The 17,684-nt window shown below is 51.9% G+C and overlaps 1 protein-coding gene across 3 annotated transcripts in view; it reads right to left on the bottom strand.

The window, feature by feature from the left end:
• The window catches only part of NKAIN1 (sodium/potassium transporting ATPase interacting 1), a 38,994-nt gene extending 33,572 nt beyond the window's left edge, over positions 1-5,422 (bottom strand). For all 3 annotated transcript variants that reach the window (XM_047727865.1, XM_047727866.1, XM_047727868.1), the window contains exon 1: positions 5,226-5,422. In XM_047727865.1, the coding sequence (XP_047583821.1) occupies positions 5,226-5,279 (54 nt within the window). In that variant the 5' untranslated portion in view covers positions 5,280-5,422. The remainder of the gene's footprint in view (positions 1-5,225) is intronic.
• Positions 5,423-17,684: the final 12,262 nt, after the last annotated feature.

Below are 17,684 nucleotides of genomic sequence, written 5' to 3'. Positions count from 1 at the left end.
ACGGAAGTCGGAGCTGCTGTTATTAGTTCCCTCTGAACCATACACTTCCTGCATAAAGAAACTAAGACTTGAAGAGTTTATGGAAATGACCCTGACCCCTGAGTCCTCCAAACTGCCACGGGGTAGGGGCCGGGGCCGATGGCAGTGGGGAGGCTGAGGCTCAGAGAGGGGAAGGGACGTGCTGGAAGTCACAAAACAAGGCGGCAAGGTCTGTCTGAGCCCCGAGGTATTGCTCCTAACCCAGCCTCACATCTCAGAGCAGCTGCTGTTTACGGGGTGCTTATCCCCAAACCCAGCACCCGCCTACCCCTGCAACAGAGGCAAACCAGAGCCATCCCCCTCCATGGGCTCCCCTGGGGGCCCTCTTCTCCATCCACCTTGCTCTGCCCACCTCATAAGGGTCTCCAGGGCTGTTTGGCCTCAGTCTGTCCATCTGCAAAAAGGGAGCTGACCACCCCAGCCGTCCAAAAGGTATGAGGAACAAAAAGGGTCATTGGCCCAGACAACGCTGTGCTCTGTGCTATTGACTCCCAAGCCTGGTCCAAGGGCCTGAAGCACCTAGAGCAGAGCAGAGCCCCCACACCCACCCCAGGAGGCCACCAGCTTGTAGGCACAGCTGCTTCAGAGCCCAGGCCCCCGCAGGAACCCAGCTCCCTCCAGTCTCCACCATCACTACTGCTAATAACGACATCAATCAGGTTGACCATGTTTCACACCATTACTCGCAGCTCAGCAGGAAGCTACGTCTTTTCTCCCCTCACCCACCACCTTCAAGAAAGCAGAGAGCTTTCCAGAAGGGAAGAGAATGAAACCAGCATTTTTCTGAATGCCTACTATGTGCACGGCACTGGCTAACCCCTTTTTACAACTCCACTAGGTAGGGATGGCTCTTTCTCTTTGCTGGAGGAAGAGACTGGGGCCCAGAGGAGTGAATGCATGTGCCCAAGGTCACCCAGAGCGGGGACGAGAAGGGCCATGGCAGTGAGGTATGACTGAGCACTCACTGGCTCGCGGGCCCAGCCGACTGCAATGATCCTACTGAAATATTATCAATTTCAGGAGTGTCTGGGTGGCTCAGTGAGTTAAAGCCTCTGCCTTTGGCTCGGGTCATGATCCTAGGGTCTTGGGATCGAGCCCCACATCGGGCTCTCTGCTTGGCAGGGAGCCTGCTTCCTCCTCTCTCTCTGTCTGCCACTATGTCTACTTGTGATCTCTGTCAAATGAATAAATAAAAACCTTAAAAAAAAAAAAAGAAAAGAAATATTACCAATTTCAGATGAGGAAGCTGAGGCCAGAAGCAGGGAAGAGACCTGTCTGAGGTCATGCACGCACAAACACCAGCCGCGGACTGCTGCTGGAGGACAGGGGGCTCTCTGCTCAGGCAGTAAAGCACACACGTCCTGGATCTGTCACTGGCTAGCTTAGAGACCTCAGGCAAACGTCGTCACCTCTCTGAGCCTCAGTCTCCGCATCTGACATAGGGGAGAGCGAGAATATCCATCCCGTTGTGCAGAAGAACAACGAGGATAAAACCAGTGAAAGCTAATGTTTATCGATCGCTGAACACGTACCAGGCACTCTGCCAAATGCTTTACATATGTAAGCTCATTTGGTTAAATGAGGTAATGCATATAGAGTGCTTAGCACAGGACTCCAGGAATGGGAACGATAATGATGATGATGAAATTGACGAGGATTCCCTTGGGCAAATCTCCTTGGTCCATCTTCTTACAGGAAGAACAGGGTGGCCTGTAAGGTTGCAGGAAGGAGGTGAACCCGGAAAGAAGGGGAGGGTTTGGGCAAGGGAGGGAAAAGAGGAGCACCTAAAACTTAGGGAGTGAATAGCATTAAAAAGGTCAAGATGATACACCAAGTAGAACTCGGGAAAGAAAAGGACTCAGGGTGTTCTACAGAAGGGAACCAGACCGAGGCACCCTGAAACCTCCAGGCCAGCCCAGACATCATCTCACAGTCCCAGATGGGCAGGACTGGCTGGACGCCAGAAGATACAGAGCAGTAGTCCGCCCCCATTTTATAGATGGAAAAATCAAGGCTTGCAGTGGGGAAAAGGCTTGTCGGAGTTCACAGCATCCCTGTGGCAGAGCTGGACTTGAATCCAAGCCTCCTGCCTCTCAGCTCAGTGCCCAACTACCTGCTGCTTCCCACAAAGGAAGAGTACAGAGGGGTACCTAGATATGCCTGGGCCACAATTCCAGGAAAGTATCCCATGGTGTATATATTATTAACATAACAATAGTTAATAGTTATGTTATGTTAACTATAGTTTACTGAACGTTCGCTCAGTGCTTGGCACGATGCTAAGTTCATCACATGTATTTACTCCTCAAAACAACCCTAAGAATTGGCAACTGTTTATATTATCGCTAACAGATGACAAAATTGTGGCTCAGAGAGGGTAAGCCACTTGCCAAAGATCACACAGCTAGGAAGTGACAAAGCCAGCGCTCAAACACAGGTCTGGTCTATCAAACTCCAGAGCACTGTCCCTACTCTTGTCCGCCTGAATGTAAAGCCCCCACTTGCTCCTCCCACCCCCCAGGACACACTCACCCTAATCCCTCACCCACAGCAAGTCCATCCCGATTATAGAAGAGTGTCTAGAACTAGCCTATTTTACTGTAATGATCAAAACCTGTTCAAAAGAGGAAAAATGACAGTTCCCCTTCTAAAGTTTGCAGCTGAGAAACACTTAACAGCCTTTTCCTTCTCGGCCTCTTTCCACTGGATGGGAAAATAGCCTCGCTTCTCTCTCACATCACGTCAGGCTGTTGGAGCCCAGCCTTCTGGAGCACTAGAAGCCGACAGGCAGCCGAGGCCCCTGGGGGTTAGCGTCAGCCGAAGGGACCCACTCTGCCATTCACCGAGGCAGAACAGAGGCGAGAGAGCAATTTCCAAGTCCCTCCTCGGAGCACCCCCTCCCTGCAAATTATCTCATCTAACTCCCACAAGTGGCCCAAAGCCACCCAGCCAAGTTGTAGGAGAATCAGAATCCCACCCAGGTCTTGCCTACTTCCGGAGCCCCTATAGGCTGGTGAACCCTTTAGTGGAAGGGCCGAGAGAGCTTTAGCTGAAGGGAGGTCTGGAGGCAGGTGAGTGGCAGGCAGGGAGGAGTAAAGACCTCCTAAGGGACCCTGATGGCTCTGTGCCAGAACTACTTATATTTTATAATGAAGAAGGCAACAGAGTAAGCTGGCCAGCTGCCTGGCTTCAAAGCCTGGCTCCTAACCATGGAACTTTGGGCAAGTTGCTTGATAGGATCATTACGAGGACTGAATAAGTTAATACATGGAAAAGGGCTTCCAAGGGCACCTAACACCTAGTAAATGCTGCCTAAAGCTAACCATTGTTTGCTGCAGCAGCAGAGAATGGGGCCGAATGCCAAATGGGCTTACCTTTGAGGTGTGGGACTGGGCTCAGAAGGAACCGTACCTTTATGTTCTGCACTATTGGATTATTTATTGATTCATTTTTCACAATAAATGTCCGTTACTTTTTTTAAGAATAAAGCAAGTCCTCCTTTAAATTTTAAAAATGAACGAGCAGGGGAAAAAAAAAAAATCCTTGGAAAAGTTTCATCATTTCTTGGCATTTTGTATTCCTCAAAGTATATAAAGGAGGGTGTTTCGACTGTGAGCCCAGAGTTGCCAAATAACTGATTCATTAATTTATTTTACAAATATTAATGGACTGCCAGGCCCTGTTCCAGCTGCTGGGGATTTAGCAGGCAACAAAACAGATAATCTCTGCCCTTCGAGAGTTTCCATTCTACCTGATTTTAATTAACCCCCTCTGCAACCCTCAAGGATAAGCATTTCGCAGGCAGGCAGACCAAGGCAGCCCGGGGAAGGGAAGTTCCTTGCCCTGCTTTCCGCAGCTGGGAACAGGGCTACAGTCTTCATGGCCTGGCTGCTCCCACCACCGCCCAGGAGGGCAAGGCTGCGGATGGCAAGTTTGGGGCTGGCGTGCCTGAGAGGGGAGAAACAAGATGAACGAGGTCTGCACATCCAGGCTCAGAGCTTCCCTCTGCATTACTGTATGCACCTGTGCTGGGGAAGCATGGGGGCAGGCAACAGTGGGGACCAGAGGGTGGAGTTGGGCATCAGGGAGGCTTAGTGCTGGGAGCTCTGCCCAAGGAGGTGCACCTCTCTGCCTAGAGGCTCAGCACAGCCTCCTAGTTTTCAGGCCTGAGCTCTAGGATGGGCAGGAGCCCCTGGCTTCTCCTGAACCCGCTCCCCAAATTCACCTGCCAGAGCTTGAATTGAAGAGCACTGGTCCCCTTCAGCCCCCAGATTCACTCCACTGACCTCCCTGAAGCAAGAACCTGAGTTCCCTAAGCTGGGATGAGGCAGAGTTTCCCCCAGATGCTCCCCTCCCTGCCAGGGCACCCCAGGATCCCCACCCCTCACCCCTGCCTGCCCAGGCGAGGTGCTGGTCCCCACCCATGACGCGGGGGAGGAACCGATGGCTGATGGAGAGCCCCTGGGTGCAGTGGCCACAATCAAAGCGGGGAGGGCGGTCAGCACCCAGTTTGACAGACTGGCCCAGGACCTGGCAGTTCCTTGCGACCCTCTCCAAGAAAGGTGGCTCTCCATTCCCAGGCCTGCCAAGTCAGGAGGGTGAAGGCAGGCAGAAACAGCACAAAGGAGGAGGAGGGTACGGTTCTTGGAGTCTAAGATCCCAACACACACACACACGGACGAACGTGGACAAGAAATGGTTAGAGAGCTAGACACACCCCAAGGAGAAAGACGGAGACACACACAGAGGAGCAAAGACTTTGCGAGAAACACTCAACACAGGCACAGACCCCGAGGAAGGGAGAGCCGCTAGCAACCGAGGAATCTAGCGGAAAACACCCGGCAGGGACCTCAGCGTCTCCGCGGAGCAGCCCGGGACACACCCCCCGGCCCCAGCGAGCCACAGTCCCGCAGCAGGCCACTCGCACGGTGCCGGTGGGCGTGGGGGGACCCGCGCGCAGGACGCACTCGGGGACTGGGGAGCGCCAGGCGGGGAGCGCACACAAAGAGCCAGCCCGGCCAGCAGGAGCAGGCTCCGCCCGTCCGCTCCGTGACTCCGGCTCACCTCCCCCCCCCACACCCCAAGCTGGGACTGGCGGCAGACACGCACGGAGACCCACGGCCCACCCGCACGCCCGGGACCCCGCCCCGCCAAGCCCCACCCGGCCCCGGCCGCCCGGCGCTCACCAGCTGCAGGCAGCAGAAGGCGACGAGCGTGCAGCGCCCGCTGCACTTGCCCATGGCTCCGGGGGCCGCGCGGGCCGTCCGCCCCGGCGCCCCTCTAGCTCGGCGGCCGCCGCCTCCTCCGCGCCGCGCGGGCTCCGCGTCCTCCCGGCTGCGCGCCCCGGGCGGCGGGGCCAGGCGCCTAGGGCCGGGCCCGGGGACGCCGGGTCCTCAGGGCGGGGGCCGGCCGCTCGTGCTCCGAGTCCATGGTCCGTCGGCCCGCGCTGGCTCTGCCGCGCCGCACCTCCTTTGTCTGGCCGGCCGGCCGCCAGGCGCGCCTCCTGCCCCGGGGCGGCTGGCGGGGAGCGCGGAGCGGGGGACGCGGGCACCGAGCGCCGCGCGGCGCAGAGCAGCACTGCCCAGCTGGGGCAGCCGCCCGGGCGCTCCGCGGCCGCGGCTTTCCGGCCCCACCACGTGGCTTCGCCGCCGCCGCCGCCGCCGCCACCAGCAGGGAGGGTGGGAGGGAGGGGCGGGGCGGCCGCGGGAGCAGAGAGGAGGGGAGAAGGGGTAGGGCAGTGGAGGAGGGAGGGAAAGGCAGGGAGTGACTGGGAAGAGCTCAGGCTTGGGGGCTGAGGGCCCTGGGTCAGACCCGGACTTCCCGGCCCGCTCGAGAGCTGTGTGACCTTGGGCATGTCATGTCTCCTCTCTGGGCCTCAGCTTTCTTAGCAAAGTGGGAATGTCAGCTTCAGAGTTGCCAAGAGGGTGGAAAGCAGTTGTGTGACTAAAACTCTTAGCCCTGTGCCTGAGCTCCTGAGGGTGATGGAGCCCTCCTCTCTCCACCCTGTCCCTAGGACCCCGAGGTTCCGGTTCGGCCCACTCATTCCACTCTGGTTCCCAGATCTGCTCCTCATCCCAGCCTCCCTCCTAAGTGTCTGGTCACGTGTTCGTCCTTCCCTCTTTCTTTCTACCGGCATTTACTGAGGCCTTTACTGAGGCTGGACTGCATACACACCCCTGGGGGACCCCGGGGTCCAGAGATGAGCACTGCAGCACGGTCCCAGAGCTCACTGAGCTTCCCAGTGCAGGGAACAGACAGGCTCCCAGAGCCTTGAGGGTGAGATGCCTGATGGCAGAGACAGAGGTCCTCCTAAGGGCTGTGGCCAGCCCCTAACCCCCACTGCAGTGGGGAGGAAGTCAGAAAGCAGAAGACTGCCTCCTTCCAAATGCCTGGGGGGCTCAGTCAGTTAAGCGACTGCCTTCTGCTCAGGTCATGATCCCAGAGTTCTGGAACTGAGTCCCATATCAGGCATCCGGCTCCTTGTTGGGCTGGGAGTCTGCTTCTCCCTCGCCCTCTGCCACTCCCCCTTCTTGTGCTCTTTTTCTTTCTCTCTCAAGTAAATAAATAAAATCTTAAAAAAAAAAAAAAATATTGCTCTCTCCAAGACACCTTGAAAAGCACTCAAACTTCCAAACACACGCCAAATCCATTCATCCTCCCTGCCTCCCTCCAAACTTCCTATAGTCACCTCCGTGGTTCACATCACTCCGGCAGGAATTTCTGTGTCATCCTCTTCTGCTTCTCTGTCCCATCTGACCATTCTGTGAACCGTACCTTTCCAATAATATCTATAAAATTCCTACTGTATGTCAGGCTCTCCACTGGGAGCGGGGGAACCAACCAGTCTCTGTAGCCACCGGGAGAACAGTTCATCAAGGGACTGTCCTTACAACCGGAAATACATAATGACAGACTCTGATGAGTGCTCGCTCTCAAGGACAAAAACGGGTAAAAGACGGCATAAGGGGGCACAAACCAGGTGTGGAAACCAGGAAGGGCCTCCTTGAGGAAATAGCATTAATCCTGAGAAGACAACAGGAGGGAAGGAGAGGCAGAGGGGGCAAAAACAGTGTTCGGGGCGGAAGAAACAGAACATTGCTAATTCTTCCCACCTTCTCTGCTTTAACTAGCCCTTCTGACCCAGCGGGCAGCGTGAGGCAGATCCAGACCCAGGGTTTTGCACCCACACAGCCTGGGTTCCAGTCCCAGCCCTGCCACTTGTATGCTGCTCCCATAGTAAGCTCTCAGATCCATTCTTATGATCTTCTCCTGGGACCAACTCTGTAATTGGTGGGGTCTGCTGCAGAAGGAAAATGCACGGCTCCTTGTTAAAAACCCGAGGATGGCGACCCAGCAGAGCATGAATCCAAGCACCGGGAGGGCGCTGCAGGCCCCGGGGAGACTGTGTACCCCTGAAGCCAGAAACCAACCCCGTCCTCTCCCCGGACTACTAAAATGGTCTCTTCACTGCCCTCACCACCCCACCCCCCAGCCATTCCTGGGCATGCTTCTGGGTGTTTTGAGACACACAGGTTATTCCTAGAGTTGAAACTCCTTGTGCTGAGGTTTTCACTTAGAATAATAGGCCGAGGGAACAGTGGGAACTTTTCTCAGCCGTGCTTGGCGAGGAACAGCTGTGTCCCACCGGTTTCTATGACCAGACGGGCTTCCAGGGTCTGTGAAGTCCCTGAGATGATATGCAAAGCTTCATGCGAGCAGATGTGCGTTTTTCTGGGGAGAGGCTTTCATCAGATTCTTCAAAGAGTCTGTTTCCACAAAAGAATGAGAACTAGCCCCACGAAGCCTCGGCCCAGATGTAACGGTTCTCCAGCAGATCCTCTTTGGGGCCTCTAACAGATAGAGCCTCTACCAGCTTCCTCCATGACCTTAACAATGCAATTCAATAATATTAACAATAATAGCTACCACGTCTTGAGTGCTTGCTCTGAGCCGGTTGCTTGACATATATTATCTCATTTAAGCCTTATAATAGCGGTGGGCTCCATTGGGGCTGTAACCAGCCCTTCCCAGGCTCTCGGCTGGATCACATCCCACCCAGGACACCCTGGCTGTAGCACTCTTAAGTCCATCCCAGGGATAAAGGAGGGCCTGTCCTGACCTCAGCAGAATTAGCCGCTGGCCCCAGGTCATTCCACTGAGTCCAAGCCTTGCCCCAATGAAGCCACGCACACACCGTGACATCTTCCAAGCTTTGTGTGTTTTGTTCTGTCTAAAGTGTGTCTCCCGTCTAAATTCTTAGCCTGGAGAACCGTAATTTTCAAATCTCAGCACAACTGTCACTTCCCCTCAGAAGCCTTCCTCACCCTCTGGGACCCAGGGCGGTGCCCCTCCTTTGGGCTGGCACTGGTCTGGGCTACCTCCATTCAAGCTTTTCCTGGGATTTATTGTACTTGTCGGATTTCATTGGTTTCCCCCAATAGACTGTGAGCTCTCTGCGGATAGCAACTGGGTCATAAATTATCTCTATATCCCACAGGGCTTGGATGGTGCCAGGAATCAGCAAATATGTGGTGAATGAATGATCTTCCTGGCCTCAGGCTTCAGCACACCTCGAGCCCTCTTTACCCCCTGGAAGTCCAGTGTTCTCGGGAAGGCGGGGGGGAAGGCGGTCTAATTGTAGGAACAGCCAGAAACAGCTTCGAAAGATGTCGGGGGGTTAGGAAACGGGGGATGACGTCCAGAGGGGCTGGTAATAGCCCAGATGAAGGATGACTAACCCCTCAAGTAGGGAAAGGCTGTGGGGCAAATGAAGTAGGATTTTGAAATAAAGGACAGAGATGATTCAGAGAGTACCCACGCTTCCTGAGTAAGGAGGCAGAGTCACGGTCAGCCCTGGAGAGAGGCATGGGAGGGGCTGCTGTAGCCTTGAGATTTACCAGGTGGTGAGGAGTTCCCCCTTTGTCCTAAACCAAGAGGTCCCAGGGTCTGAATATTCCACCATAGTCCTTCTGAGGGTTAACACTGAGAGTTCTACAGAAAGTTCACTCACGAGATGGCTAAAATGTTAAGCCTATTCATTTCTGGGGTGCCTGGGTGGCTCAGTGGGGTTGGACCTCTGCCTTCAGCTCCAGTCATGATCTCAGGGTCCTGGGATCGAGCCCTGCATCGGGCTCTCTGCTCAGCGGGGAGCCTACTTCTCCCACACCCCCTCTGCCTGCCCCTCTGACTCCTTGTGATCTCTCTCTCTCTGTGTCAAATAAATAAATAAAATCTTTTTTTAAAAAAGCCTATTAATTTCTTCTTCTTCCACGTTAGAGGACAGAATGTGCTCACTAACGATCATTTCTGGGGTATTTTCTGACACCAACCAATTCTCTAGCACCGACTGGTTGTCTGACAATTCACCCCATTTCGGATACTGAGGACCCAGAATGAGCCTGGCTCCTCAGCTGAAGGGTCAGTCCCACAAGACTGCCTGCCCCGCGGATGCCAGCCACAACCTCTGGTCACCCTGCTTCTCCCCAACCAGCTCTAAGTTGGTGATCCCTGTGACCTCCTCCTCAGCTCCCATAATTCTCTCGTGAACCCCTCACAGAACTCAGGAAGGTGCTTGACTTACCTTTACTGGTTTCTTAGAAAGGATTCAAATAAACAGCCAGATGAAGAGGTGGGTCAGGCAATGTCTGGAAGGGTCTCTCCCTGAGGGGTTGGGGCGTACCATCCTTCTAGAAGTTTCCCCAGCCCAGAAGCTGCTCCGGATCTCATTGCTTGAGAGATTTTATGGAGTTCAGTCTGCAGGGCCTTCCCAACCCCGGGTCTTCCCAGAGATGAGTGGGAGCAGCTGACAGTTTCCCCTCAGGTCACTTGATCTGTCTGGTAACCAGCCCCGTCCTGAGTCCCCTCATGAGAATAAACCCAAATGTCATCCAAGGAGACTCATAAATAACAAAAGGCAATCCTATCACTGGGGAAATTCCAAGAGTTTTAAGAGATCTCACAAACGGGGACGAAGACCAGATATATTTTATATGATATCACAATAGCTAATGTCTCTTAAGCATTCTGGGCCAGGCACTGTTCTGAGCGATTTCTCTCAGTAAATCATTAAACCTCACTACATACCTTTAATGTAGGTGCTATCATCATCATCCCCTTTTTCCAGATGGGGAAACTGAGGCTGAGACAGGTTAGAGCACTTGTTCAGGGTCACACACGCAAGACAGGGACATGGCAGAAACAAGATTTGCCCCCAGGCAGAAGAACTACTTGACATGTAATATTTCTGTTTCGTTCCTTGTGTTTTTCAAGCTTTTCTTTTTTTACAGAACCTTTCCTTCCAAAGAAATCATACATTTCTAAAACAACAAAGTGGACCTGCGTGTGTGGGAGTGTGTTTGGGGAAAGAGGACCAGCAGACTGCTCTGTCCGTCTGTCCTCACCTCCTGTGCAGGCCTCCATTAACACCTCAATGCAAACTCTCTCAGGGACAAGTGGGAAGGCTACTGGCCTGGAGGAGCTTCCAGGGGCCTTTTTGGAAGAGGGGAGAGATGAAGAGCGGGGGAGAACCTTAAGGGCAGAGAGGTTGTGTGAGTTCTGTTAAGCCACACAGCTCATTAAGAGACCTGGATGTCAAGACCTCCAGGTCAGGTCCATGACTGCGCCGGGCACTGTACTAGGAGCTCTGGAGTTGAAAATGAAGAGGACAGGTGCCCTGGAGAACCCTCGGGATAAAGGCTTGTGGGTTAGCACACTGGCCAACAGTGTGGCATTGCCTATTGCTGCTGCTGCTGCTGCTTCCTCTTCTTTTTTTTTAAAGTAATCTCTACACCCAGCGTGGGGCTCGAACTCACAACGCTGAGATCAAGAGTCACGTGCTCTACTAAGCAAGTCAGCCAGGTGCCCCCCACTGATCATCTTCTTAAGCTTAAGAGTTTTTGCCCACCTGCCTTCCCTCTCTGGCCCCTGACGGGCCCCTGAGTTTGTGACTCTCGGGCCTGAACAGACAAGACAAGGTGGTTACTGGCGTTGCGTAGAGCGGCGGAGGACCTCCGGGTGCAGAGACAGGATGGTGGAGAGAGTGGGGAACTCTGCGTGGTGATGGAAAACTTCAGAGAAAAGACAGTGCTGACTCAGGTTTAGGCTGCCAGGCAGAAGTGCGGACACACGAGCGTCAAACAGCGAGGTGTGTCTTTCAGGAACGGGGCCCCCTTCTTTTCTTTAAGTTCTGCAGGTACTTTTTACCTCCTCTTGCCTCCTTCCTGACACCACTCCTCTCCAACGAACTGGCCTCAAAATCTGTTTTGGAGCAAATCTTAAAAGGAAAAAACAAATCTCTGCTAAGCAGAAATGGCTGAGAGAAAAGGAAGAGGCCGGCATAGGGTGTCAGTGAGCGGGCAAGGTCTAGGTCGGGAGACCCCAGACAGCTCGTAGAAAGTGTCGTCTCCTTGTCTGGGGCAGTGGGGTCCAGAACGCCTAGCACAGCCTCTGCGGCCAAGATGCATCTCCCTTTCCAGTAGTCCCTGGTGGCTGCGGGCTTCTAGTTAAAGTCTGCCCTCGGGGCACCTGAGCTGGGGACGTGGCGGGCTGGCCTCGCCAGCTGTGCAAAGCTGCCATCTTCTAGTCCACTTCGTCTGGGCTCTGCACTTTGAAGCCCCCCCCCCCGAGGAAGAGGCTTTTCTCTTCTCCAGCGCGGCCGTCTGGTGTATGAAGACACTGATGTGTCTTGCCTGTGCCTGGTTCCCAAAGCTGTTCCTCACAAAGATCTTCCAGAACCGGAAGCCAAGCCTCATCGGGTGTGCTTGTCAGAGTAGGGAGAAAACTGGGCCGGCTCCCTTTCTGCAAGACCAGCCCAGAGCTGCCACCCTGGCTTTCGTGACCCTTTGCAATCTGGCTCCTCCAGCACTTTCCAAGGTTCCTACTCATCTGCCTGCCACGCCTCCACCATGCTGTTCCCCTGACGTGCTGTGTGTCATTTTTGAACACTCCCAATTTGGTGATCTGTGCTGCTGTCCCTGTTTTTTCCACTATCCAGCTTGTACTTCCCGGCTCCCAGTTCCCTCCCATCTCCCCACGGTCTTTTTTTTTTTTTTTTAACTCATTTATTTGACAGAGATCACAAGTAGGCAGAGAGGCAGACAGAGAGAGAGGGGGGAAGCAGGCTCCCTGCAGGACCTGGGATCATGACCTGAGCCGAAGGCAGAGGCTTAATCCACTGAGCCACCCAGGCACCCCTTCTCCCCACATTCTATTTCTCAGTAGAACTTAACGCTAACTCATCCTCAGGCACTGTCCCTGGCTTGTAGGTATGCCTCCAGGATGGATTATATTCTGTTTGAGTTCCTTATTTGTATCTTTTCCAAAAACAAGGGCATGAGATGACACAAAATGCAGATAAATGTGGTACCTTTTTCTGGAGTGTCAATTTTACTTGGTGCTCAGTCATTTAAAACACTTATTAGTGTAAAACAAGTACAGCTACGTTAGGAAGCAGCACACAAAACCACGCACATTTAAACAGTCAATTTCTCTAGGAAAAAGGTAGGGGGACTGCTCTGAGTTAAGAGACACTAGAGAGACAGAATAGCCAGACACATGAAACCCAATTGATTCCAGATTGGAAAAAAAAAAACAGCTATAACAGACATTTTTTAAAAAAGATTTTATTTTTTGGAGAGACAGGATAGCAAGAGAGAGCAGGAGCAGGGAAGAGAGGGAGAAGCAGATTCCCCACTGAGCAGGGAGTGGGACGTGGGGCTCGATCCCAGGACCCCAGAATCATGACCCGAGCTGAAGGCAGAGGCTTAATTGACTGAGCCACCCAGGCGCCCCTATAAAAGACACTTTTGATACAGAGGAAATTTTAATATGATCATTGGACAGTATTACAGATTGCTGCTAATTTTCATAGTCGTGGTAATGTTACTGTGGTTATGGAAGAAAATTCTTAGGAGATGCTTGCTGAAGTATTTGGGAATATTTGGGAGTGAAGAAGTATACGTCTCTTACTCTCAATAGTCACTGAAAGTTGTATATACGTTGTGTGACAGAGAGAGAGATTGTTGAATTATCGAATCTAGGTGGGGCATATAGATATTCACTATATTAATCTTTCAAATTTTGTTTGGATATTCTCAAAATAGTAAATGGGGGGGTCTTACATTTTAGGTTTAAGGTAACATTCCTTTTTTTTTTTTTAAAGATTTTATTTGACAGAGATCACGAGTAGGCAGAGAGGCAGGCAGAGAGAGGAAGGGAAGCAGGTTCCCTGCTGAGCAGAGAGCTCAATCCCAGGATCCTGGGATCATGACCTGAGCTGAAGGCGGAGGCTTTAACCCACTGAGCCACCCAGGCGCCCCAAGGTAACATTTCAAAGTTATTAATTTCAAGTCTCTCCTGCCCCAGTTCATTCTTCTCCATCATTAAGGACACACAAGGGGAAAAGTTTGAGGGGTCCTGGCTTTTGTTTTTCTCCCCACCATTCTCCCCTAGCAACTCCCCAAAAGACTATGACTATCATTTCTGTATTCTCAGAGCCTAGCACAGTACTTGTCACAGAGGGGTGTTAAATAACTCCTTCCTGAGTGAGCAAAACCCCTGACTTCATAATATGGATGTGACCTTGGGAAACCCGTACCTCCTCTCAGTTTCCCCTCCTGTAAGCTGAGGCTGGACCAGATGACCCAAGCACCTGGAAGGCCCTTTCTAGCTCTGGCACCTTTGGATGCTGTCCCAGGGGTTCTGAATGGAAGTCACAGGTCTTTTTTCTAAACAAACCCCAAGTCATCAGGCAGAGATGATCACTGATCACAGTGGATCAACCTCCGATCTCTGGCTAAGATCCAAAGTTTTAGCTCAGCCACGGGCTTGGGAGAAGTGGGTGTGAGCTCACAGAGAGCACAAGTCCGAGCAGAGGTTTCCCAGAGATCCAGGGGGGGCAGGGGAAGTCAGTTTGGCTTTATGCTGCCCTCCTGGCTATGACTGTAGACATGGCTAATGTTAATGTCCTTAACCTTGATTTCATATTGCAATCACCTAAGGAAGCTTTAAAAATACTCATGCTCACCCTGGAGATTCTGATTTAACTGGCCCAGGCATGATCTAAGTGAGCATCTAGAGTTTTAAAGACTCACCCGCTGATTCTAATGTGCATTCAAGGCGAAAAGCCACTAGGGCTACAAGGTGGTGAAGGGGTAGGAGCTACGGCTGGATTGACATTCTGGCTTTGCTACTCACTAGTTGGTTAACCTTGGGTCTTACTCCTCTTTGAACCTGTTGCCCCGTTTGACAATCAAATGAGATCATGCGTGGACAGCACCGAGCCAGAAAGCACAGCTAAACACATACTCAGGGGAAGCTATTAATGAGTAAACAGAAGACTGTGGTTCTCCTAAGAAAGATTACAACTCTCTGAGCCCGTGGAGCCGGGGCTCGCCGGCTTGCCTCGCATCACTTGCAGGGCTTGTGAAAACAAATGGCTGAAGACTTCCTTCCCCCTAAACTTCCGGTTCAGTAGATCTTGGATGGGGCCCTAGAATGTGCATTTCTAGCTTGTCCTCAGGAGATGCCGCTGCTGGTGCCGTCCCAGAAAGCATACTTTGAGAATCATGGTTCTGTTTTTTTTTTTTTTTTAAAGATTTTTTTTTTTTTTTTTAAAGATTTTATTTATCTGACAGAGAGAGATCACAAGTGGGCAGACAGGCAAGCAGAGAGAGAGAGAGGAGGAAGCAGGCTCCCGGCAGAGCAGAGAGCCCGATGTGGGACTCGATCCCAGGACCCTGAGATCATGACCTGAGCTGAAGGCAGAGGCTTAACCACTGAGCCACCCAGGTGCCCCGAGAATCATGGTTCTGAAGCAGGGTTTTTCAAGAGCATCACTGACCTTTCGGAGCACCTCATTCTTTGAGCCATTCTGGCTCCTACTCACTAGACGTGCAGAGGATTCCTCCGCTTGTGACAATTAGAAGTCTCCAGACATTGCCGAATGTCCGTTGGGAGACAAAACTGCTGAGTTGAGAATTACTGGTCTAGAGGATAAAATTAAAGAAGATCTGAGAGTCTAAGTGGTTGTCAGAGGCAAGTGAGGGGAAGTTGAAGCCTGGAAGAAAGGAAGAGAGTTTGGGGCAGCTCGGGGATTGATACAGAGCGGGTGCACCTGGGATACTGAGACAACTGACCCGAGGGCAGAGGGCAGGCTCAGAGCTCAGATTTGGCTTCATTTAGTCCCACAGGAACAGGGGCTGTCTTTTAAGTCAGGCGCCGCCCTGTGTCCTGGGACACAGCTGTCAAGGCCTAAAGTCTCTCGGAAGGAGCAATTCTGTCCTAAATCAAATGGCCTGATGGCCTTTCCCTGTGGCTCCACTGCCTGCAGCCCCAAACTGCTCTTTCTCTCTCACACCTCAGTTTCCTGTTCACGCGCTTCTGAGATATTAACAAGCAGCTATCGGTGAGAAACAACCGGAGTTTTGCTGTGAAGAAGCCACTCTGCTAAGATTCCTGACCTGTCCAAATCCACCTCCCTCAGAGCTCAGCCCACCAAACTCAACCGCCCAGTGGAAAAAAAAAAAAAAAAAGATTTGGCTCTTTAAGTGCCAATGGTATTAAGTGCTAGAGACTGTGGAAGTCATAAAGGGAAATTAACTGAAGACCAGAGATGCCATTACTCATTCGGGAGCAATCTATCTCTCCCAAAGTGAGAATACAGTTCGCACCCTCTGGGGATGTTTTATACTCAAATCTTTATTCCCCAGGCTAGGGCCGCTATTCCCTGCAAATTCTAAATGGTGCTGCTATTTCCTGCTAATGGCTTCTATCCAGCCTTTGAAGAAGGCACTTGGGAGGGGCAAAGAGGCTGAGGTTAGAGGAAAGCCTAGCAGTCTCCAGGGCCTTGGTATCTCCCAGGTGCAGTCAACTTCTCAAGGGACTGGTAGGCTTTGAATGTGCGGTGTTAAGGTTCAAGTCTTGTTCTCCCCTAAGCCAAGACGGAGACAGGGGAGCGGTCTGGTGCTCGAGAGGGATTCGGGAGTAACGTGAGAGCGTTAGAGGTGTGAAGAGCAGCTTGCGGACCATGTTGGCCAAATCTAATCTGGTTAAAGGCATAACCTTCTGTATAATTATTGCTCACGCCTGAAATCTCAGTCACCACTCCCTGTGAAGATCCCTCTATAGTTTGTGTGTGTGTGTTTTTAATATTTATTTATTTGACAGAGAGAGAGAGAGAGAGAGAGCGAGCACAAGCAGGGGGAGTGGCAGGCGGAGGGAGAGGGAAAAGCAAGCTCCTCACTGAGCAGGGAGCCTGATGAGGGACTTGATCCCAGGACCCTGGGATCTTGACCTGAGCTGAAGGCAGATGCTTAACCAACTGAGCCATGCAGGCGCCTCTCTAGTTTGTTTTAAAGGCTCTGAGCAGTCCTACAGTAAAGAAACCGCACTTTATTTAACCCAGGTTCCCCCCAAACTTATCTGAGCATGGGGTCTTTATGTCCTAAGGTCGCTAACGTATGGGGGAAACTGTTCTGTGGAATACACTTTAGGAAACCTTAACCTATAGGATCTAGTACATGAAGGACAAACTCTCCCAAGCTGAAGTTCTTTTGGTTCGGGAAATGTGCGAAGCTTTCAAGCTTGTGCCTGTAGTTTCTTGGAAGGCACCTGTTCATTGTCCACCTGGCAATGCCCTTGCCCATTCTCTGAGTCCCAGTGTGAGCAGGATCCCATCACCTGTGAGACTTCCTGAGCTCTGGCAGGCACAATAAATTACTTTGTTTCCAGTGCATGTTATCCAAAATTCATTCACTCCATGAAAAGTAACTGGTTTGACAGCTTTATTATCCTCTTGGTTCCTTCATTAATGACTTAAATAAGTCTTGGATGTGTGCTCACTTAGAACTATCCTCAGTCTTACAATGAGATAAACAGATGATTCAGGTTTGGGAGCTCAATGTATAAAACCACACATGTTCCAAACAGGCAGCAGGTCTCAAGACCTCTGTGTCGAGACAGGAGGTTCCCAGAAGGCACACACCACGCCCCCGTGCCGGCTGGGATCTACCAGTGCCGGTGTGTGTGCGCTGGGCACAGTCACCCAGCGATCCAGGGAGACAGTGACCTGTTTTGAGGGTAGAAAGCAACTAACAGCATTTCTCAATGTCCTTGTCAGTTTAGGAAGAACAAGGAAGCAGAAGCGCAAAAAAATCTCAGATGCTGTCCTAGTCCAGGTACCGCACAACTTGCTCCTGTTCCTTCTGAGCTGAGTCTGCTGCAGCATTCCAGCCCGCCACTCCTACCGGCTGAGGCTGCCCCCAATCCGGTGCCCACTCAGGGAACCAGACTGAGGGACTGCTGCTCAGAACAGTGTTTTTGGCAGAAGGCAGAGTAGGAAACAGATCCTGTTCCTTAAAGAGCATGTCAAAGTGTACAGAAACTAGGTTCTTTTAGACTTTACACCTCTTGACTGCTATGCATCTAGTAGGTGAGAAACTGTTTGTTATGGATATTCTCTGGGAATAAATCTTCATGGGAGTAAATCTAAAAAGAAGAAAAGGGGGGAAAACCCTTAGACATCCCTGTAAACCTGTAAATAGCATCTTGGAAGTTTAAATGGATTGTATTCCCCTGGCCACATCATGCCCAGCTCAGATTTACAGCGATCAAGCTTCAAAGGCAACAATAAGTCCAATCCACACGGC

This window comes from Lutra lutra, chromosome 4 (genome assembly GCF_902655055.1).
Source record: "Lutra lutra chromosome 4, mLutLut1.2, whole genome shotgun sequence".
Taxonomy (NCBI): Eukaryota; Metazoa; Chordata; class Mammalia; order Carnivora; family Mustelidae; genus Lutra; species Lutra lutra.
The sequence above is the reverse complement of the archived record's forward strand: the minus strand, read 5'-3'. Positions and strand labels throughout refer to the sequence as shown.